This window comes from Ilyonectria robusta, assembly GCF_021365365.1.
Source record: "Ilyonectria robusta strain PMI_751 chromosome Unknown BGZ61scaffold_11, whole genome shotgun sequence".
NCBI lineage: Eukaryota > Fungi > Ascomycota > Sordariomycetes > Hypocreales > Nectriaceae > Ilyonectria > Ilyonectria robusta.
Window position 1 is genome coordinate 1,311,700 of NW_025764445.1, and position 20,717 is coordinate 1,332,416.

Below are 20,717 nucleotides of genomic sequence, written 5' to 3' on the forward strand. Positions count from 1 at the left end.
CAGAAGCTAACATGAAACTCAGGTTGAAGTTCCGCACCAATCTCCAATGATTTTGCTAACATTCTGACTGGCTTGCCATAGAGCCCAGTGCGAAGACACAACTGTCCCCCGAGTTAAACCAGCGTGAAAATACTTCGCCATGCCCGCAGACATCCAGGCGGTAGAGCTGTGTCTTGGGTAGCGCCAATGTACAACCCCGGGATGGAAAAATTGACAGCCCCCTCACAGGCTAGTGGCAATTCATCATTGAAATTGATCTCAGCAGTTCGATACCAGCTCATAGGTCCCCTCATCCTGTTTTTGAAGTACTCGGCGACATAATACTTCATATCGGCATCCCCAATCAGGGGAGATGGTTGCAGGTAAGGAAGATTTTCGAAAATCAGACCTGTACGAGAGTCAAATCCGAGTTTTCCATCTGGAGTAAGCCCTCCATAAAAAGCCGTTAGAATCTGCCTGATCCTATGAGGGGCATTAAAGTAGAGGTCATAGGTCGAGTTGCGGAACTGCAACTGGTATCCGAAGGTTGGGTTTATTCCAGCCGCGATTTGATCTGCTAGATCCACGTATCTTGTGGTGGGAGGGAAGTACGGTGTGCACACGCTGAAGATGCCCTTGAAGAGTTCAGGGTGCCAGAGTGCTGTGCGATAGACCATGGCTCCACCCCAATCGTGGCCACCAAGAATGACCTGCTCGCCAGGCACAATTCGGTTGATTAATGTTGCAAGATCATTAGACATGCTTTTCAACGAGAATTTCGTAAGTGCGACGGGAGCGCTGGAGCGGCCATAACCCAGCATATCTGGGGCGATAACTTGGAACCCCAGCGACGTCAAAGCAGGGATTTGATATCGCCACCCATATGAGAGATCTGAGAATCCATGGAGCAGAAATATTGTGCCAATGGGCTCTCCAGATGGTTTGCAAAGCAAATAATGATAAGTGTTGGAACCAATCTTGCTGTAACCCCGAGTATAGTTGAAACCAAGATCAAATCCTGAACCGGCTACCCGGGGTAACAAACTCGACAAGGAGACGAGATTGAAGAGAGCGAGAACATTTACCAGCATCATATTTGATAAGACTGGCTTAAAATGATGACTGAAAATAAGAAAGGCTACACCGATCTCTCAATTCGTAGCGCAAATGAGCTTGAAAGGAATAAGTACACGGCAAAAGAACAAGAGTTAGTCTCCTTGAACACTTTTATACGGCCATCTCGAAAGCGGCTGATGTCGTTCTTCATTATCCAGAACTCATTGTAAAATGGTGTCGAGGATACAATGCTAAAGGCCGCCCTACCATATCGGGTTCATCTTGCGATTTTCCCCAGGATTGTGAACCCTAATTTCTTGGAGACGCGAGTTCTTCCGCATTCGTCACGAGCTGCAGGTGCTTTCACATCACCTAGAGTGATTCATGTACAGTCTTGCAGGGTTCAAAATTTGCAAAACGAGGGGTAAGCGAGGGCCTCGGTAATACTACCTTAGCAGGGGCTGTAGGACGACAAACCTCGGCTCGGTCCAGATAAGCAATTCCAAGACCGATTTACTACGTATGCTCTAGCTCTAGCCAACAATCTACACAATGGGTACATATGATACAATTCCGTTCTCTGTTCCGGTCCGCTGGGAGTCCTCGTGTGCAGGGGTCAACCCGGTGGCCGCCAGGTAGATTCATGGAACCCATGAGACGCATGGACGCTGAAACGATGGCTTCTGCCAAGACAAGCAAGGGGTAGGTACAGCAGGGGGTAAATTTGAACAGGGGAGGAATAAATCGGTGGATCGGTAGACAGAGAGTCGGCCAGCAAAAAGAAGGAGAGTAGGCTGATTTGCAGTGGTATGACCAGCTATGGCGAGAATGAGTCCATACCAATGGGCTCCCTTTATCAGAGAAAAATCCGAACCTGGGCTGAGACACATGTAGACAAATTGTCAAGGGCTATGGAAGCAGGTATTAGCTGCTGCATATTTGGCACCGCGTTAGCAAATTATTTTGAAGGATTTTGATGTACTTAAATTCATCAGTAGGAACTGTCATTATGCTTGTAACTTGATTAATACACTCAAGTCAATCAAAATAAACTATAGGATATGCTCTCCTCACTGAAAAACATGCTCCAGTCCATCTCTGTCAGCTGTTCATTGCCCAACCCAAACAGAAGTGACCCTCCATCAGTCACCGACGGTGTATGTACTGCCCCTTCGGCCCCTTCAGATACAGCTTGGAATAATACAGCCACAATATCCGGAGAGCGATCAGAAGTCCGCATCCACGGCTTCATCTCTGCAAATACCTCAAGAGCCTTGTTTAAGCTCTTGTTCCATGACACAACACTATCGGCCTGCATGCCACCCGGACTAGACGAGGTCTTCATGGATATTGAGAGTAATGGCACCATACACGCTTGGAACAGGTACCACGCGGAATTCCAAACTTGGATTCGATTGGGGACCCAATGGACCGCAATGGCGTCAATAGCATCCGCCGCAATTGCACGGCACAAGTCAGCCATCTGCACCTCTGCTTGGCTTGGAATTTGTCCATTCAGGTCCTCGTAGGCGAGATATAAGAGAAAACATCGGGACAACATGAGGCGTACATTATAATATCTGTTGCGGAGGAACTCACTAGCGACAGTGATGCGAGGTGGTGGATTGATGGTGTCTTTGAGAATTAGAGGCAGTGCTTCATGCCATTGTTGCAGTTCGAGATCAAAAGCCTGAGCTTCTGCCGTGTTGAGGCGTGTAGATTGCGCGAAACGATGCTGGAGACGATTGCAGATGTGGCAAAACTGGCAACTTGCTCGGAGGGAGATTGCAAAGTGATCGTCCGTGTTCAGGGCATTTGGTAATAATGTGTTCATAGTCGTGCTATCCCACCGTCCACAAGTCGGGCGACCCAAGGTCATGCTGGCCCACGTATCGAGGCAGTAAAGACTCCACCATGTCCGTCGCCGAGTCTCGATTCGAATGCCAGAGCGCTGAGCAGTGTCGGGATCCTGATAGTCGTTCCGGACTGGGGACTCTCGATGTAACCCCAGAGCTATAGCCAAGCGCTGAGCTGCGCCGAGGATCGCGTATGCCATGTTTGGCGAGTTTCTGTAGTGGAGATAGTATCCGCCAAGTAGGCACAGCGCCTGCAAGCTTTCCAGATTTCCAGAGCCCAGAGAGTCTAGATCGATGAAGGAGCGAGCCTGGTTGTAATAATGGATGTGAGCAGTGTCACTTCCAGAGGCAATGGAACCCAGCGTGAGCACCATGTTGCATAAACCCTGCCATGCCGGAGTTTGACGATCGGCAGCGGCGAAAGTTGCCCGAAAGGACTCCTCATGTATGAGCGGTGTAATCGAGTGTACGTGCTCGAAGTAAAAGCCAACGTAGCGCTGTTCTCGCAATGAATCGGACGACGGAGCAATACCAAGAGCTGGTTTCATCACAGAAGGACGGGGGTCATTTTGTTGAACGTCAGGCCATGTCTTTGATTCCTCCATAGTGCGCTTCTTGGCGGCCGGGCAAAGCCGAAATAGCACTCTCAGAACAGCGCTCACGGAGGTGATGCCTAGGTATGAGCGGCGGTGACGGTCGCCTGCCAGACTGATGGCGTTGATGTCGTCACTCGCGGCAATTGTGGCCGGGTTTTGTGCCGGCTCTTCCCAATGTCTCTCCTCCCCAGACTCACCAGTCTCAGACTCATCGGGGGAGTCGTGTGCATCTTCGAGATCACCGGAGACGACAGGGGATACACTGGTCGAAATTGGCCATATCGGAGTCTGGAGAGATCTGTCGTCTGTGGCGCTCGGCGATAACAAGCCGATGAGCTCCGATCGGTTCTTTGCAAGCAAGTCATCGAGTGAATATCCAGGAAAGAGGCGTTGAAGAACTTCAGCTTGGCGGCGCACAGTGTCTGTAGCCTTCTCTAAAGCACTTTACACAAAACAAGAAACGGTAATTAGTAAAAGAGTCAATAGCATTCTTTTCGTTACATGGTGAGGTACCTCTTGCTTGCAGCCTGGCGTCTATTCCGGTGTGTATAGACGCAAGCTTCAGAGACGTGGTAGTGTTGGCAACTCGAACAGGGATAGCCACCATCGCATTTCACCTTTCGACGGGTGCATTCCAGACACGACTTGTTTACCTTGCGTGAAGGACCCGAGGACCTTCCCGAACTTGCGGGCGCGGGATGTGTTGGAATCTGTGACTCAAATGAATGAAACATGCCGACTTGGACATGCTATTTCTCTCTTTGGCATCCTTCGGTCTCGTATAGAGCGGAGAGTAGATCATCAGTGACGCAGACAAAGAGACAGAAATACACGAGCAAATCCAAGCTAGTTGAGAGGGGTAAATATTCCGACTAATGGGCGATGGTTTTTCCGACCCACCTTAAAGGGCTACTGTACATGTTTCTCCCCTCTCAATCCTGTTTTCTGGTTCCGTGATCGATTGCTTCTAATTGCACTATACGGAGTAGTAGTGGTTGGAATTCCCCTGCTTTAGCATATACAGAAGCCACAGTGTATTTCATGGACATGTAACAATGCATCGATTCGTCTCATTTCACGGTTCGACAAGAACGCCTCCCAGTTAATAAATATTACAAACTGTTTGCTCAATTTTAGGTTCGGTAGTATAAACGCCATTATCTCACAGGTCTTATAATCACAACCTCTGTGCTCCTTGAGCCTATCTGATAAAAACTAGACCGAGGATCCTCTCTGTTTGATAATCCTCTTCCGAGCCTTTGCGGCTTCAACGCTGGCCTTTCGCGGGTTCTTTGCTTCGAATATAACATCCAGCTCCTCCAGTGTAGAGCCTTTGGTTTCAACGAATAGGAAATACATAAAGGTCATCTCGAAGGTATCCCAAAACACGAAAAACACATAGAACCAATAGCCGATCTTGACAGAAGATTAGCGCTGAGCTTGAGAGGGAGGGAGATTGGGTGACTTGCATTAGAGAGCGCAATGGGACCAACAAAGGTGTTGAGGAATCCAGCCGCTCCGGCTGTCAGTTTGAACGTTCCCATGGCCTTGGCTCGCATCTTATTGCTCACGACTTCGGCAGGGTAAATTGGCTGCATTGGAGTGAAGCCACAGGCAAAAACTGCGCCGAACATGAAAATGAAGACGATACTGACAGTGGACGACGCCTGGTTGCCGTATTTCGTGTATCCTGCTGCACATGCCGCAACTATTGCCAAGCATACGGTCATGCCTGCTGTGGCAGTGATAAGCATCTTGCGGCGACCGACGACATCGTGTAGACGAGAGCCAATAATGGAAGAGACCCAGCCGACAACCGCATACACAATGTTCAGAATCAGCTTGGTGTTGGTGTTGGTGATTCCAATACCAGTAAGCATAATGGGCAGGTAGTAGGACACGATACTAATACGACTGTCAGTCCTGCAAGTTGTGGACAAAGGATCGTCATAACTGACTTGTTTCCGCTAAATTGGCCAAACCAAGAGAATGCGATATTGAGCATCAATCTGTAACGGCTGGAACGCGATTCAACAAGCACACTGAGATCAAAAAGATCTTTCCAGGACGCTTGGTGGTCTTCATCAATTGTTGCAATCATCTCTCTCATTTGCAGGGCAACAAGCGGGTGGTCAATGTCGCCGTTGGTGTGATACGTGGCGATAATAGCCCTTGCTTCTTCGCGTCGGTTCTTGGCAACGAGCCTACAGTCAGAGGTCAGCAATCCTGAAATCTCCCTATCGACCGGGCTATCACTGCTCAAGGGTAATCGACCTACCATCGGGGAGACTCAGGGTAGAATTTGATAAGTATGCAGACCAATCCCGGACAAACCATCTGAAGCCAAAGAGGGAGTCTCCAATCGATGTCACCACTATGGGCGAGGTATTTGTGGCAGGCGTACACCGCTGAGGTAGCAAACACAGAGCCCTAAATCGATAGTTTAGTAAAATATTACCTGGTTTAAGATTCATACATACCACGTTGTAGAAGGTGTTGTACATTCCTGCGATGGTTCCGCGGTAAGCTGCCGGGGCTAGCTCAACCAGATACAGAGGAGCAGCAGTATGCGCACAGGTCGCAAAGAAGGACAGAAGAAACCTCCCGGCAATAAACATGGGCAGAGATGTTGACAGAGACGTTACGACAGTTCCAATGCACACGCCCAAGCAGCCAAAGAAGATGTGCCATGTTCGTCCATACCAGTCCGTCATCCAGATGAAGAGAGCGCCGCACATTTGACCAACCTGTAAAACTATCAGTACTAAGTAGTGGCAAAGGAATATGATATTCGCCCTCACCTGGAAAATCGCAAAAACAATACCGGTACTGGCGTTGCCGTTCTCCGGTAGGTTGAAGTATGAAGTGTAGTTTGGAAGCGCGTTGATGGAACCCATCAAGCTGCTATCAAACCCTACTTAATTCAGCATTTTTCAATCTTTTTCAGGGAACGTGGGTGCATACCGTTCATCGTCGAGCATAGAAAGACGGCTGAACAAAGAAGATACAGCTTGATGTAGCCTGGTCCCCGTGGGTCAGGCTTGTCCTTGGCCATGATGTTGGCGTACGTCTCCATCGAGTCCTGCATGTTTTCCATGTTTTCAACTTCCTTCAACATGGATTTGTCCTTGACTTTGTCCATGATGGAAGACTTGGGCTCGTGATGGAGTCAATCGAGTTGTGTGTTGACTGTTGGATGAGAGGGGAGTCCTGACGAAGAAAGAACCAGACCTCCAATCAGCAAGCGAACCAGGCTTGTTGCGAAGGTTGGAATGATATTTCCCTAAAATTCTGAATTGAAGAAGGCATGCATGTATTCTTATAGCTCTAGGTTCGCTTGAAGATGCTTGGCTTGGGGAGTCGGTCACAATGAGACATCCCTGTGATTCCCCGCGGGGTCCCCGGCCTTCTCCAAAGACTAGGCCGAAAGCGTGACACGGGGATTTATATCTTCGTGCCAAGAACGGGGGTAGCCTCAGATCCCCCGGACGTCACGCCACTTAATGATGCGAGGTGGAGAGGTCATGTAGCTTTTGGCCACCGGAATGACGGCCATAGCCGGACTTCAGTTTTGCAAGTCTGGTTTATTTTAGTCATGACAATTTTTTTGGAGGTGACGGGGAATGTCCACGCTCATCTACTATCATTCATTACATGCTACTCGGTTCAAAAAGATGTGTCTTATGCGATGCCTATAGTTTTGCGCTGACACTGGTTTCTGCTACATCCAAACCTGACGGCCCATCATAAAGCTGAGAATTCAATACAGCAGCGTTCACCTGTAGGATATTTAATCAACCAATGCCCTTCTTCGCTCAGACGGGCCAGTGGGAATTCACAGTACTCACATGGTAGGGTCTAAGATCGCTTACACGACCAACGCCAAGTAGCCTCATAGTCGTCACAGCTTCATCCGCGAGAACTTCATTTCGAGTCAGTCGGCAAATGCGATTTTGAAGAAAAGGGAAAGCGAGAAAACATACTCTCCAGAGATCGGTAAACGCCTTCCTCTCCGCCTACCGCCAGGCCGTAAAGTGCCGCTCGACCGAGCCCAACACCCTTCGCGCCCAGAGCCAGCGCCTTGATCACATCGGATCCTCTCTTGATGCCTCCATCAACCCAAACTTCCAACTGATCAAGAACCCGCGGACAGAATTTTCGTATTTCCAACAGGGCCTGAATGGGCGTGTTGGTAGTATCCAACGCCCTGCCACCATGGTTAGATAGGATGATGCCCTGGACGGCCGGGAACTTGGTCGCCAGGTGCGCATCCTCATGAGTTTGGATGCCCTTCAACACAATTGGAAGGTCAGTGTGACGGCACAGCCAGACCAAAGTCTTGTCCCAGGTCAGGGCAGATTCCGTACCCCAGACCGACGGAGATGCGCCTGCTGCGACTTCTGCAGCCTTGTAACGTTCATCAGCTTCCCGTTTTCCTGGGAATGGAGCATCGAGAGTCAAAACGATGAATTTGATCTGCGGGATATTCTTGATGTGAGCCAAGGTCCTCTCTGTAGCCTTGGTATCCTTGAGAACGTAAAGCTGCCAGCCGAACACTGCGTCGGGGCCTGCCTGCACAATGTCTGTCACGGACATAGACGCGTTCTTGCTGATGATTTGCAGTGCATTGAGCCTAGAACAAGCAGCAGAAATACCAGCTTCACCCGAAGGATGAGCCAATTTGGCCATGGCTGCTGGGGCAATGAAGATTGGCAAGCCGACCCGATTGCTTAGGAGAGTGGTTGATAGCGAACAGTGGGTGCAGTCCACGAATACCCTCGGCCGGAGCAAGATGGACTTGAAAATATTTCCGTTGGCTAGTTTTGTGATTTGATCGTCTGTGCCGGATGTGTAGTACGCGAGAGCCTTGGGGCTGAGACGCTCCAAGGCAATGCGTTCCATCTCGGCGATGCTCAGTATCGTCGCCATTGGGAGAGCCAGAGGCGTTGCTTGTGTGATTGTTCTTTTGCCCTGAGCAGTGGGCTCCAACCGACCCAAAAGTTGCTTGGGGGTTAGGTATTCGTCAAGAAGTTCGATTGGATGGACGTCCTCGAAGGCATTTGTCGCATCAGTGCCAGCATGGCGAAGAAGGATGGCCTTTCCCCCAGGGTGATTGCCTAAGAAGCTGGTAACCTGGTGTGAATCAATCAGTTAAAAGCGATTGAAAGTGACCAGCGCCCCTGTACAATCACTGTTATGATAGACTTACATTGTAAACGTTGCCGTGGATTGCAATCCAGCAATCATCTTCGCTCCGGTGGTGGTGCACTAAAGCCGTCAGCGACCGAGACCAGCTTGATTGATGGTCGATGACTTACAATCTGGCAGTGAGAACAGCTTATCTTCCATAGTTTCTGGTGTAGTTGCACTATGTCATGATCCTCTCTCTTCGTGTCACCCTACGCTTTTGCTCCTTGGCACTGAAGACTGAAAGATTGAAGTCCAAAGAAGACATGTCACCTGAGTCGAGTCCAGCTTCCCCACATTTCGGTCTTCGTACCAAACGAGTACGGAGGATTGGATCTCCGTATCACTTTGGGCACGGGAATAGCGCTTTTCCCGAAATTACTCAGGCTCATACGTTACACCACAATACCCCGCCCGTTATTAGCCATTGTGAAATGCCGTATCGTCTTAGTCTTGTGCGATAATAACACCACTGAATAAATAAGTCGCCTCAATCCTGCTTCAGTATTGATACGAAGCACAACTTTGTACTGGTTGCCTCATTGAACACCAACCGACAAATCGAAAAGGCAGTAGCAATATTTCAGTCTTTTGCCAGCATGCAGCAATCTACGGAGTTGAAAACTGGCTGGTCCATGAAGCAGTGTGATGACCAGTCCGATGGTACTTGGTTGCCTGTAAAACAAGTGCCCAGCGAGGTCCATATTGACCTTCTTGCCAACAAACAGTATGCATCATTACCGGCGTCAAACCACGCAAGTACTAATAAACTCTTAGAATCCCTGATCCGTTCCTGGATGCCAACGAACTTGCAGTGCAATGGATCGCGGAAAAGGATTGGGTCTACCGAACCCAGTTCACCGCACCTTACGTCGAGGGTGCTAGAATGGACTTGGTATTTCTGGGACTTGATACCTTCGCCACTGTTAGTCTCAACGGAAGGACAATTCTGGAGTCCGACAATATGCACGTCTCTCACCGGGTCCATGTCTCTGAGTATCTACTCTGGAACCAAAAAAACGAGCTTCAGATCGTGTTCAAATCTGCGCTCCTTTGTGGTCGAGAGCTCGTCCGCCAACACCCGGAGCACACTTTCCACGTCCGCCAAACCGAAGGAGGCCGCATTCCCGTGCGCAAAGCTCAGTACAACTGGGGTTGGGATTGGGGCCCTATCCTGATGACAGCAGGGCCTTGGCGACCAGTTCTCCTCGAGCAGTACGTTGCGCGTGTTGACGATGTCTGGGCGCAGTACCAAGTCTCACCGGATCTTAAAACTTGCTCTGGCCACTTGTACGCAAGGGTCGGCGAAGGTGTGCGGGAGGGCGACAAGATTGTCCTGTCACTTTTCCATGAGGAGAAAACATTCCTTCAACAAGAGTGTCATGTTGACGCCAACGGCTTAGCTAAAGCAGAGGTGCAGCTTAATGAGCCTTCATTATGGTACCCTCATGGCTATGGATCACAATCTCGGTACCGACTTTCCGCAGAGCTCATCCGAGCAGATACGAAAATCAGTGCCCAGACCAAATTCATTGGTTTTCGGCGTTGCGAGTTAGTCCAAGAGACGGATGAATTTGGAAAATCCTTCTACTTTCGCATCAATGACATCGATATCTTTGCCGGTGGTTCATGCTGGATCCCCGGTGACAGTTATCTTGCACAAATGACCAAGGATCGGTATTTTGACTGGATGAAGCTCATGGTGGAATCTAACCAGATCATGATACGTGTGTGGGGTGGTGGAATCTACGAGGACGATGCATTTTTAGACGCTTGCGACGCATTCGGGATATTGGTCTGGCATGATTTCGCATTTGCTTGCGCCAGCTATCCAGTCTATCCCAAATTCCTCCAATCTGTGGAGGAGGAGGCACGACAAAATATCAGGCGGCTGAGAACTCACCCTTCAGTGGTCATTTGGGCCGGAAACAACGAGGACTATCAGGTCCAGGAGAGGTACAAGCTGGAGTATAAGCGTGAGGACACTGATCCAGAGTCGTGGCTCAAGTCGACATTCCCTGCACGCTACATCTACGAGCACTTGCTACCGAAATGGATAAAGGAGGAGGATCCGTCAATGGTCTATCACCCGGGAAGCCCTTGGGGTGATGGGAAACACACAACCGATCCAACGGTGGGTGACATTCACCAGTGGAATAGTAAGTCATCCCATCCATCGCTCGTTACGATTTGGCCTTACAACAACTAGTCTGGCACGGAGAAATGAGGAGATACCAAGACTGTGATCAACTAGCCGGTCGTTTTATCAGCGAGTTCGGAATGGAGGCCTATCCCCATGTCGAGACCACCCGCCGAATGATCACCAACCCCCAGCAGCAGCAACCAGGCTCAATGATGATGGACTTCCGCAACAAAGCCATTGATCATGAGCGTCGTCTTATGACATATGTCGCCGAGAACTTCCAGGTCTCATACAACTTATCATCTTTCACCCACATCACCCAGATTCTTCAAGCGGAAGCCATGCGGTATACATACAAGGCCTGGCGACGAATGTGGGGGCGAGCTGGCGCGCGCAAATGCGGCGGCGTGCTTGTCTGGCAGCTCAACGATTGCTGGCCTACCATGTCGTGGGCTATCGTTGACTATTATCTCGTCAAGAAACCAGCCTTTTACGCCATCTCGCGAGCTCTACGGCTCTTGGACGTGGGCATTGCTCGAACTTGTCCAGTGTGGACTTCAGGCCATGCCGATACGACGGCCACCAACACCAGCGAATTCGATTTGTGGATTGCAAGTAGCCATCAAGTGGCAGTGGAGGTTGACGTGACGATCAAGTTCATTTCTATCCGGTCGGGCGATCTTGTCAGTGAAAGCATCACTACCCAGACGCTGGCAAGCCCAAACGGCACGACAGAATTATTCCGGGCTCATCGAGTGAATGCGGCTAAGTCTTGTGATGGTCGGGACTTAGAGGGCTCCGATCCCTTTGTTATTCACGCGGTCATCAGTGTAGATGGACAGGTTGTGGCTACAGATACGGCCTGGCCGCAGCCCTTTAAGTACCTGGACTTCTCTGATCGAAATGTCACGGTAGAAGCCTCTCCATCCAACGATCGGATCACAGTATCTGCAGAGGCTCCGGTAAAGGGTTTTACGTTCGAGGAGAGGGAAGGACTCAAACTGAGTGACAATGGATTTGATGTTATGCCAGGGGACAAACATGTTGTCACTATCAGTGGTGATGCTGCTTTGGCTCAGGATCTTAATTGGACTTATGTCAAGTAGTACCATTGACACAGTTGTTGTTGTATGGATTAAAGTAGTATGGCAATAGTACATACGAAGGGTCCACTGGCACACTCACAGCAAGGTTATCGTCTATGGTGAACGAGAAATGAAGGCTGAAGTAAGAGCTTCAGGAAAAGATAAGTGTGCAACAACCTTATGAAACGAGTTGCTGTATTCCCCGGCGCTAGGTGTAGTTTTTGAAGTGTGCCCCTATTGTTTGTAACGACTGTATGGCTTTAATCTATCTAATAATTGAGGGGCTCTAAAAGCGTCCTCATCGAGTCTCTGATGTGCCCAGAATCTGCCTAGCATGTGCCGTTATCAGTTGGTGCTGATTGAAACCTTTTCGCTCTCCAGATACTCCACGCTGAGCGGATAGTCTACATAGCCTACTGGTGAGGTGTTGACGTAGAAAGTGCTACGGTTGTATGCACTAAGCTCCAGGCCCTCCTTGATCCGATACACCAGATCAGGGTTTGCAATGAAGTGTCTCCCAAACATGACCACAATATCCTTGTCCGGATGTTCTTCGTCGACCAACTTCTGCGCCTCGGCGGGATTATACCCCCCAGCAACGAGGATAGGTCCCTTCCAGAGGTCATATGCAAAATCCAACCGGTCGTCGCCTTTGGCATCCTCGCTACCGGACACTCTCGATTCGACCAAGTGAAGGTACGCGAGGTTGAATTGACTCGCTTTGTTGACGATGTCTGTGAATTGTGGAATTGGATCATCCATCCTCATGCCCTGAAACAAACTCCAGGGGCTGAGACGGAGCCCAACACGGTTTGAGCCAACGGAACTGACCATGGCCTCCATGATTTCGCTAATGAGCCGAGACCTGTTTTCCACACTGCCGCCATACTCGTCGTCGCGCGTGTTACTGACATCTTGAATAAATTGATCAAGGAGGTAACCGTTCGCGCCATGGCACTCAACGCCGTCGAAGCCTGCGCTGATTGCGTTCTCCGAAGCTTTGGCAAAGTCTTCAACCGTTTGCTTGATTTCTTCGATGGTCATGGCCTGTGGTGTCGGGGAGTCTTTGTCGATTGGAAGGGCGCTAGGTGCCACGATGTTGATCCCCTCTTTCTTAGCCACCTCGATATCGCCAGCACGGCCCATTGCAAAGAGCTGACAGAATATGAAGCAGCCTTTACTGTGGACCTCGTCGGTGATGGCTCTCCACGCAGTGACTTGGTCTTGACTCCAAATCCCGGGCGCGTTAGGAAACCCGCCGCACGCCGATTGAGATACGAAGGTGCCCTCCGCGATGATCAAGGTGCCGGGTACAGCGGCTCGCTGCCCATAATATTCCTTCATCAAGGATGTCGGCACGCGCTGGTCATCCGCTCGGAAGCGTGTGAGTGAAGGCATTCCGATACGATGCTTCACTTCCACATTGCCTATTTTCAAAGGCTTGAAAAGTTGTGATTCGGCCATTATCAAAGGTTTTGGGAAGGTCGTGTGCAGTATGCTGGTATTTCACCTCTTGTGTTGGAGAAGTATGTTGGTAGTTTGGGTATCTAGGAGGCGAACCTTCAACCGCTTGGACTGTGAGGTTTATATACCGCTTGGCCTCTAGGTACTTTGAGGGCACAGCCTAACCAAACCAATGATGTCTAGTAGGAATAATCGATTCTAGACTGTTCCGATTATGATTACTCAGTTCTTACATTCTCGGGGTAAAGATACCCCATCCCAGGAGCAGAGATCCTTACATTCTTGGAATAGAGATATTTCCAGTCATGGAGCAAAGATACTTCTAGTCAAGGGAAAGAGATGATTCCTAATGGGGAAAGTGGGTACTTCCAATTGTGGAAAGATCATACTTCCGGAAGTAGCCTAGAGTACTTTTTGCGCAGGGCCAGTATCTACCTACATATTCCGCACAATTGTGATGATACCGACAATAACAATTGCTGATTACAAAGAGTAAATTATCTGTCGGATCGAATCTATGCACGATGCATAAGTCTCACGTAGGCTAGGTTGGAATTCTCTGAAAACTGTCTGCAGGATTCACATCTACTAGACACGACACAAGTCTTACTACGAGACATGGATTCCGGTACCACCCACACAATCTCTCCTGGATCACGCGGCTCTTTTTTTTGGATGAAATATAAAGCGGTAAGGCAAGTATTAGGCACGAGTAAACTTGTTCAGCGAGTCATATTCCTTCACAGTAACAAGTCTGCTGGCCCTAGCCAACATGTCAACCCCCACTACAAGGGAACCATAAGAACACAGATGATGGGCCGTTTTAGACCGAAACATCTTTCCAAAGCCCCTTGACTTGCGGCATGAACGCTTCGTCTGACCAAATGAACTTTTTCAGAATTCCGAGCAGTTCCAACCATGACCTAAACAAGCCTCCAAGCCTGGAAGAGATGTTTCCGTGCAGGAGTACGACATAGTCAGAGCGCATTATCCCTGTCTGGGCAAATGCCCCGCCTATATACAATAGCCAGAGTAGCAAATCTGGTTGATCATCCCACATGGGGTCGTCGTTGGTTTGCTGTAGTTTGCGGAGCAGTTGCAGGGAAACATGGGACTATGAAACGCAAAGTCAGCACACACCCAAGTTAGCCGGGCGAATCAATATGGCAAATCTTCAAGGATTTTAATACCCAGACCTTCTTGAAGGGAGCAAGACAAACAAATTTGAAGAACGCGATCTATATAGGTAACGTACCGGGATTACTAAAGCACACCAAACCTTGCAGCATAGCATACTTGAGCATAGGTATGCTGCAAGACGACAGCACTCCAGCATAGGTGAAATATTTCCTATTCCTAACAGCCGGGATTGGATAGATGCTTGGTGGTTATTTATGTATGCCATTGACAGTATATCTGGATTTGGTGAACGGGAAAAGTCTCGAATGCACTGCAATGCGTATACGTCTTCAAGTACCTCGCCAAACTCTTTCGGTAGTGAGTGGGATAGCGCTTGGAATCCCGGTGGCAGCTGAAAATAGCTCGGAGAGAATGGATCTCTTCTCCATTGAAGCTCTGCGAAAGTGGTGTGATCAACAATGCGACTAGATCCTGTCATAACTGAGGAATTCAAGTCTTGCCTATTGGTCAACGTAAGAGTGATTCCTTAAATTAACCGCCTTGTAGCTTACCAAAATATGGCACGCTTAATGCCGCCAGCGAGATTTATTCGCTCTCTTCGACAGATATCAAGCAGTTGTTGTATTGCGGTCATGTGAAGTTGGACTTGGAATTGCATCCCACGCTGAGCCTATATCGTTGAAATATCAGTCTTTCGTAGTTCTATACTGTCGACATTTTGAAGTGCAAAAGGAAAAGATGCTAACCTCCACACCAGCTAGCAGCAAAATGGCGCCAATGGTTGATGCCGAAGTAGCCCTGTCTAGAGAACTCATCCTTTCACGTATATACCCCATGGCCTCACTCTGGTACCCAAGGCACTCTCGATCAATGGTTCCCTCTGTCGCCGCAAATGCAAATGTGAGCATGACGGCATTCAGAAGAGCAGGATCATCAAGCCCAGTTTGGAAAACTTCGCGAAAGCTATGGAATGCAAGTTCGTCCGCGACGCTAAATACTGGCTCAGCGGCTTGCCTCGCTTTGTCTAAATATTGAATGTAAGTCTGTTCTAGGCATCTTTGAGCAGTTAGGGCAAGCTTACAGTCACCAAGAAATACCTGCAATCTCGAGGAATCCACAGCAAGCGTCTGGAACGGATCAAGCGCGCCTGCAGATAGGGAGTAGGGCGACATAACAAGGCTTTTAGGACGTCTTCTTCTTTTGCTTGCTAATCTTTTCGCGTAATCGTTCGATGACACTATACGGAAATTGTCCCTTGACTCTTGCTGAAGCATTCGTTTGTTCTTGAGCGCTTGCTTCACTGCATGAGATCGGGCATCTCGTCTCATTTTCCGGTCTTTCGCGTCGTCTGGATTAGTGATGGAGATGAAGTGAAACCTTTCATCTGAGTAGAGTCAACAGCTGGGCAACGCGAGATTGTCTCTCGATGTTTTGACCTACTTGTAATGATGTCATCGTCGACGTCTGTGGAGGGATGACTTATCGATACCATGGTATAAAATGAAGGTGCCTCGGTAACGATAATAAGGGTATTTGTTTCCTAAATGCGTAGCTAGAGGCATGTAATAGAGTAGAACCAGCCTTTCTCACGCTGATTTCTACTCCGTGAGTCTTATTCTTAGTCTTTAATCTGATTGGACACAGAGCGCAGCCAAAATAGCAGCGTTGGACTCAGGCTGACAAATCAAACTTATCCGCAACAATGTTCTCCCGTTCCCTTTGAAGCGCGTACTAGTGCTCCCGTCATCGCGACGTGTCACAATCGCGTCTTGGTACAGGGTAGGCTGAAGCAGTGAAGTGCGCCCGTTGCTAGAAATCATAAAGCCACGAGCACTATAATCAGGTATCCATGCATCCAAGCCCTCCATGGTGTTATCGTAATCCTCTATGATTAGTGTGTAGCTTGACATTCTACGCCTTGGATAATTCTGCTTAACTGCGCCATCTCTCACTTGCAAAAATCTCCTAAACATCTGTTCCATGTGGCGTAAAATTAATCCCTGTGACTTAGATTAGCTGGGACAGACTCAATTTCAATCTGAGAAAAGAAGCCATGGAATTCTGACTTCTACTAAAGGGATGGGTCAATAGCCCATCTTTGATACATAGAAAGACAGTGGCGATTAGCATTCGTCGCTCGCTGCCTGACAGAGCTGGGACCATAATCACAGGGTTGGGTTATCTTGAGGGATATAATCGGGAAATAGAGGGAGGTCTGATTAGCTGCAAAGTCAGAAGTATGGCACGAGATCCCCAAAGTCCCTTACGATAACCTCTCAATGTGGCAGCCTATTTTGAGGCTGTGCTGATGGGCTGATGTGAGACATGCCATGGCAGAACTTAATTGGGCAAGTTGACTCTGAATACAGCCCAAGACGTCACCGTGATGTCATGCTCATCCCCGCATTCAGCCCTTTGACGCCACGGATACTAATGGGACAGGAATGTTGCACAGGCGAGATTCGTACAAAGCTCAGCCAAACGCTGAAAACCCCTGTGCAGTCTTTCCATTTCCTACTCCATTGTCACCACCATAAAGCTACTGATTCAAGACTGTCGCCCTGTATCCAAGATGGGTAAGTCAATAGAGTTTACTTGTGCACTCCACACCTGGTGGCGTTATTATTTACACCAAGGCAATAGCAGAATCTCAGAGCGCAGACAAGCCGGTCCTCAGCTACAAGGCTGGAGTAATCCATGCTGCTGGTGCGTGCACGACGGAAATCCACATCGAGGCGCGAGTTTCCATCCAAGACGTATGGAACGATCAGTACCATGGCAGCCAAGTAATGGGTAAACGGCCGGGGATGTATCTGAAATATCTTCCCGCTCGATTCCATGAAGTCAGCGGAGACTTGCTCACAGGCGGTGCATACCTGTTCCGCACGTTCGAGGAGGCAAAGGACTATGAGAACTGGACCACCAACGATTTCGAGGTCGGTGAGCCGAAGACCACGTTCTGGAATCAACCGCTGTTCAAGTCCGTCAATCTTTGGGTGTGGAGGGTTATTGGGGCTCACAACTTTACTCCCGTCGACGGACACGCCATTGGTCGCTTCCAGCGCTGGACATACGACATCAAAGACGCAGAGTCGATTTTGCAGCAACATTACCCCGTTCTGAAGGATGCCGCCGAGAGCAGGGGGGCAGAGTCGTTCTGGCTTCTACATTGCCCGGAATCCAAAATGTTCGCCGTTCAGCTGTCTTTCCCTAAGCCGCAAGGGGATGACTTTGACTCCATTCAACAGGGCGTATTGTCGGTGGCCGAACAAAGTTCCATTGGCGATGTTTTCCCTGATGTTTTGAAAGCTGAAATAGTGCTCGACCGTACGAGCCCATACTTGGCACTCTGGCTGCCGCTGGAAGGGTCCGACGAGGGAGTCAATGTGAAGAGCCCAGCGTTTCCTACCGTCTTGAAAGCCTGAGACGAATTGAGTATTCTACTATAGTAGCTATTATAATTGATATTTTCAGGATCAGTAAAATAACCCAAGCTCCTTAGCTATGAATATAATCTAACAATTAGTTAAAGTTAAAGTCACATACTGTCAGTCTTGATAGCTACTTTGTTAGTAGGAGATGAGAGCTGCCGTAACAGCTAGTCAAACGGCACAAATAAGATACAGCCCGTCTCATAGTTCAAATTGAAGAGAAAAGTATGCCCTTCCAACTAAGGAAGGAGCAGTACTTTTAGTAGTATCTAGCTTGTCAGGCTAGCCCTGCTATTCAAAAACTCCAACCCGTCAACAAGCACCATCACACTACTTTCCTCCCATAAGAACACAACCGTAGGGTATCTTAATCAGCCACAGAGCCCTTAGCGCCGCACTTCTTCTCGCAGTAGTAGTTCATCTGAAAAAGAAAAGACGTTAGCAAATATCCTGCTATCAAAGGCCATTTTAAACGGCTATCTTACCTCATCACCGCCAATGAGTCCACCAGCAGAGGTGCAAGCCAACTGGCTGTCGTTCTTTATTCTAGTTAGTAAGCCGAAATGAGAGTTCAAGATGATAGGGAGCTCACGTAGGTGCAATCCGGGCAATTGTGACCCGCAGTGCGTGCGTGGTAATAGCGGCAGGCGCACTTCGTGGCATCGACCATAATCTCATAAGTCGTCTGCCAGTTGTAGCTCACGCTCCATGCGGTACCTCCGATAGGAGAATCAATTCGGTCTCCTCGGCAAGAAGCGGCATGATGGAGGTGGCCGAATGCTCTACAGCAGGTGAGGTGTGTTAGCTTCATCCCCTTGAGTTTCTTGGGGGAGTGAGGATGAGTGAGGAGAAGATAGACAACTTACGAGCCGGCAGCCGCCAAAAAGAAAGCGAGATGAGCGACGTGCATTGTGGATGAACGAGGCGAGCTGTTCAACCTAGAAGGATGGATGAAGAATGTAGGAGTTGGATGGTGTTGGATGTTGGATGAAATGCTGGGCAGAATAGTTGATATTAAATACTTGGAGCAAGGCGAGGCTGTTGAGCATCTATCAGTCTGAAGAGACTCAACCCGATAGAGAACTTGTCCCTAAACAGAACCGCGCTTAGGATAACCCCCCTGCGAAAGTATAATATTCCAGTGCTAACCGTAAGAATAGCTCTCGTATAGAAAATACATAGCACCTTCCCATTATGGAAGAAAGCTATGAACAACTGATCGTAATTCCCAACCTCACGGCCAACGTTGAAATTGGCGGAGTGGCGGGTGGGGGGGTTGAAACTCAAATTCCAGACGAATTCCAAGACTACTCTGATATAGGAATTCGGCACCAACTATCCGTACGCCCGCAATTCACCAACCCAACAACATGGGTCCCAATTTCGCATCAAATCCACTAACGACGAACTACCATTAAACGCCAAACCTTACCTGGACAGAACCAAAACAATCACTGATTGGCCCGGGTGCAGGACCGAGACCGACGTACGAGGGGAGCTCAGCCTAACAGCTCAGCCTAACAAGGCTCTGGAGAATCATGTTATCCCGCTTATCTGACGGAATAACCTAACGACTGCACCATCGATAGCACTCCTACTACGTTCACTTAACTGGCTCTGGAAATTAAACAAAGACTTTGGGGGCATCAAATGATTCTGGTCAGACCCCAAGAAGGAGCATCCATAGTAATACACAGCGGCGCCTCCTCCGAAGTATGGTTCGGAGACCTCACCGAAGCGTGGCTCGGAGACGATCCTCAAAGTGGATGACACATCGCCTTATGCTCAGACCGCTTCACACAACACGGGCGAGGATGGGGCCCGACCGGCCGAGAACTCATCGCCTGCGTGCACAGGGACCCACCACTCTACAACCTGGAGTAGTGTTCCTTTCACATCAAGACCATGAGGCTCTCTACACTCTCTAAGCGACGCACCGAAGACCTATATGCGGCACCTTAAGATGTCACAGTCATGAGAACGCGGGAGGAATAAGCTTTGTTCCTACGCTAAACATCACGCTTGTCCAGGGATTTATCGCCTGTCATACCGCCCTATGCCCCTCCTCCCTCCGCCCCTCATTCGAGGTTGATCATATGACATCTTTTCGCCCGGTCGAAGAGTAAAAGCCCCCAAAGCGGGTTGATAGGCGCGGGGCCAACTACACGGAGACCCCGAAGCAGGTATACTAGCGAAACTTAGACTTATACTCGTAGTGTACCCATACTCGCTCGTATCCCGTATCTATGATTCTAGTCCAAAATAGCGTCGATTCAATCTTGACGTGTTGGCTCTTCGTATCGTTGGTAGTGTGCCCACCAGACATGGTGGCCTTGGCAGGCGTTAGTCGCTTTCGGTTTTGAACCTGGTACGCTAGCTAGAAACGTTCTAGAAGCTTGCCTAATCTGTAGATATACCCCTGAAACAGTAGCCGTGATAGCCGGTTTACGCTCGGACGCAGACGTTCTAGTAGAGTAAGAGGAAGGTCTAAGATTATCCTTAAAAAGATAAACAATATCATTGGCCAGCCACTGCAAAGACCGTGGGGTAGGAGTAAAGCGCTGTGACATTCTTTCTATGTCTCCACTTGTCGCACGATTCGTAGGGTAAGACTTGCAAGGGTTGATTGCCAATTTGGAATTTGGGAATGGAAGAGAGTTACACAACGTTCGCAAAATGCTGAAGCGGTGAAACTACATCTAAAAGGCATCAGAGGTAATAGGGGATAATGCAGTTGTAGTTATCGGCTCTTTTTTCATCAGACACACTGTTATTAATCC

The 20,717-nt window shown here is 49.0% G+C and overlaps 8 protein-coding genes across 8 annotated transcripts; 2 read left to right on the forward strand and 6 right to left on the reverse strand.

The window, feature by feature from the left end:
- Nucleotides 1–18: 18 nt before the first annotated feature.
- Nucleotides 19–1,597, reverse strand: BGZ61DRAFT_494611 (epoxide hydrolase; the record flags this gene model as incomplete). The annotated part of the gene is made up of 3 exons (XM_046250786.1): nucleotides 19–101; nucleotides 152–1,006; nucleotides 1,513–1,597. 3 exons carry the CDS (start codon nucleotides 1,595–1,597, stop codon nucleotides 19–21), a joined length of 1,023 nt encoding a protein of 340 aa, XP_046103943.1.
- Nucleotides 1,598–2,003: 406 nt separating this feature from the next.
- Nucleotides 2,004–4,291, reverse strand: BGZ61DRAFT_421804 (fungal-specific transcription factor domain-containing protein). Its single transcript, XM_046243516.1, has 2 exons — nucleotides 4,001–4,291; nucleotides 2,004–3,929 (listed from the first exon to the last, which is right to left on the reverse strand). The coding sequence occupies exons 1-2, from the start codon at nucleotides 4,219–4,221 to the stop codon at nucleotides 2,078–2,080; spliced, it is 2,073 nt and encodes a 690-aa protein (XP_046103944.1). The 5' UTR covers nucleotides 4,222–4,291; the 3' UTR covers nucleotides 2,004–2,077.
- A 411-nt stretch (nucleotides 4,292–4,702) lies between these two features.
- On the reverse strand, nucleotides 4,703–6,563 carry BGZ61DRAFT_494613 (general substrate transporter; the record flags this gene model as incomplete). Its single annotated transcript, XM_046250787.1, has 7 exons — nucleotides 4,703–4,903; nucleotides 4,981–5,392; nucleotides 5,446–5,691; nucleotides 5,766–5,917; nucleotides 5,968–6,234; nucleotides 6,307–6,401; nucleotides 6,452–6,563. 7 exons carry the CDS (start codon nucleotides 6,561–6,563, stop codon nucleotides 4,703–4,705), a joined length of 1,485 nt encoding a protein of 494 aa, XP_046103945.1.
- A 541-nt stretch (nucleotides 6,564–7,104) lies between these two features.
- On the reverse strand, nucleotides 7,105–8,931 carry BGZ61DRAFT_453302 (FMN-dependent dehydrogenase-domain-containing protein). Its single transcript, XM_046246063.1, has 5 exons — nucleotides 8,806–8,931; nucleotides 8,697–8,755; nucleotides 7,471–8,620; nucleotides 7,336–7,409; nucleotides 7,105–7,266 (listed from the first exon to the last, which is right to left on the reverse strand). Exons 1-5 carry the CDS (start codon nucleotides 8,834–8,836, stop codon nucleotides 7,180–7,182), a joined length of 1,401 nt encoding a protein of 466 aa, XP_046103946.1. The 5' UTR covers nucleotides 8,837–8,931; the 3' UTR covers nucleotides 7,105–7,179.
- A 222-nt stretch (nucleotides 8,932–9,153) lies between these two features.
- BGZ61DRAFT_421810 (glycoside hydrolase superfamily) lies at nucleotides 9,154–11,923 on the forward strand (the record flags this gene model as incomplete). The annotated part of the gene is made up of 3 exons (XM_046243517.1): nucleotides 9,154–9,401; nucleotides 9,452–10,833; nucleotides 10,884–11,923. Exons 1-3 carry the CDS (start codon nucleotides 9,274–9,276, stop codon nucleotides 11,921–11,923), a joined length of 2,550 nt encoding a protein of 849 aa, XP_046103947.1. The 5' UTR covers nucleotides 9,154–9,273.
- Nucleotides 11,924–12,247: 324 nt separating this feature from the next.
- Nucleotides 12,248–16,114, reverse strand: BGZ61DRAFT_506737 (putative N-ethylmaleimide reductase; the record flags this gene model as incomplete). Its single annotated transcript, XM_046251878.1, has 7 exons — nucleotides 15,947–16,114; nucleotides 15,588–15,890; nucleotides 15,253–15,530; nucleotides 15,058–15,176; nucleotides 14,622–15,006; nucleotides 14,196–14,480; nucleotides 12,248–13,342 (listed from the first exon to the last, which is right to left on the reverse strand). The coding sequence occupies exons 1-7, from the start codon at nucleotides 15,996–15,998 to the stop codon at nucleotides 12,248–12,250; spliced, it is 2,517 nt and encodes an 838-aa protein (XP_046103948.1). The 5' UTR covers nucleotides 15,999–16,114.
- An 847-nt stretch (nucleotides 16,115–16,961) lies between these two features.
- BGZ61DRAFT_421817 (uncharacterized protein) lies at nucleotides 16,962–18,114 on the forward strand. The gene is made up of 2 exons (XM_046243518.1): nucleotides 16,962–17,082; nucleotides 17,150–18,114. The coding sequence occupies exons 1-2, from the start codon at nucleotides 17,079–17,081 to the stop codon at nucleotides 17,929–17,931; spliced, it is 786 nt and encodes a 261-aa protein (XP_046103949.1). The 5' UTR covers nucleotides 16,962–17,078; the 3' UTR covers nucleotides 17,932–18,114.
- A 190-nt stretch (nucleotides 18,115–18,304) lies between these two features.
- On the reverse strand, nucleotides 18,305–18,748 carry BGZ61DRAFT_353277 (uncharacterized protein; the record flags this gene model as incomplete). Its single annotated transcript, XM_046240502.1, has 3 exons — nucleotides 18,305–18,358; nucleotides 18,423–18,476; nucleotides 18,530–18,748. 3 exons carry the CDS (start codon nucleotides 18,746–18,748, stop codon nucleotides 18,305–18,307), a joined length of 327 nt encoding a protein of 108 aa, XP_046103950.1.
- Between the last annotated feature and the right edge of the window lie 1,969 nt (nucleotides 18,749–20,717).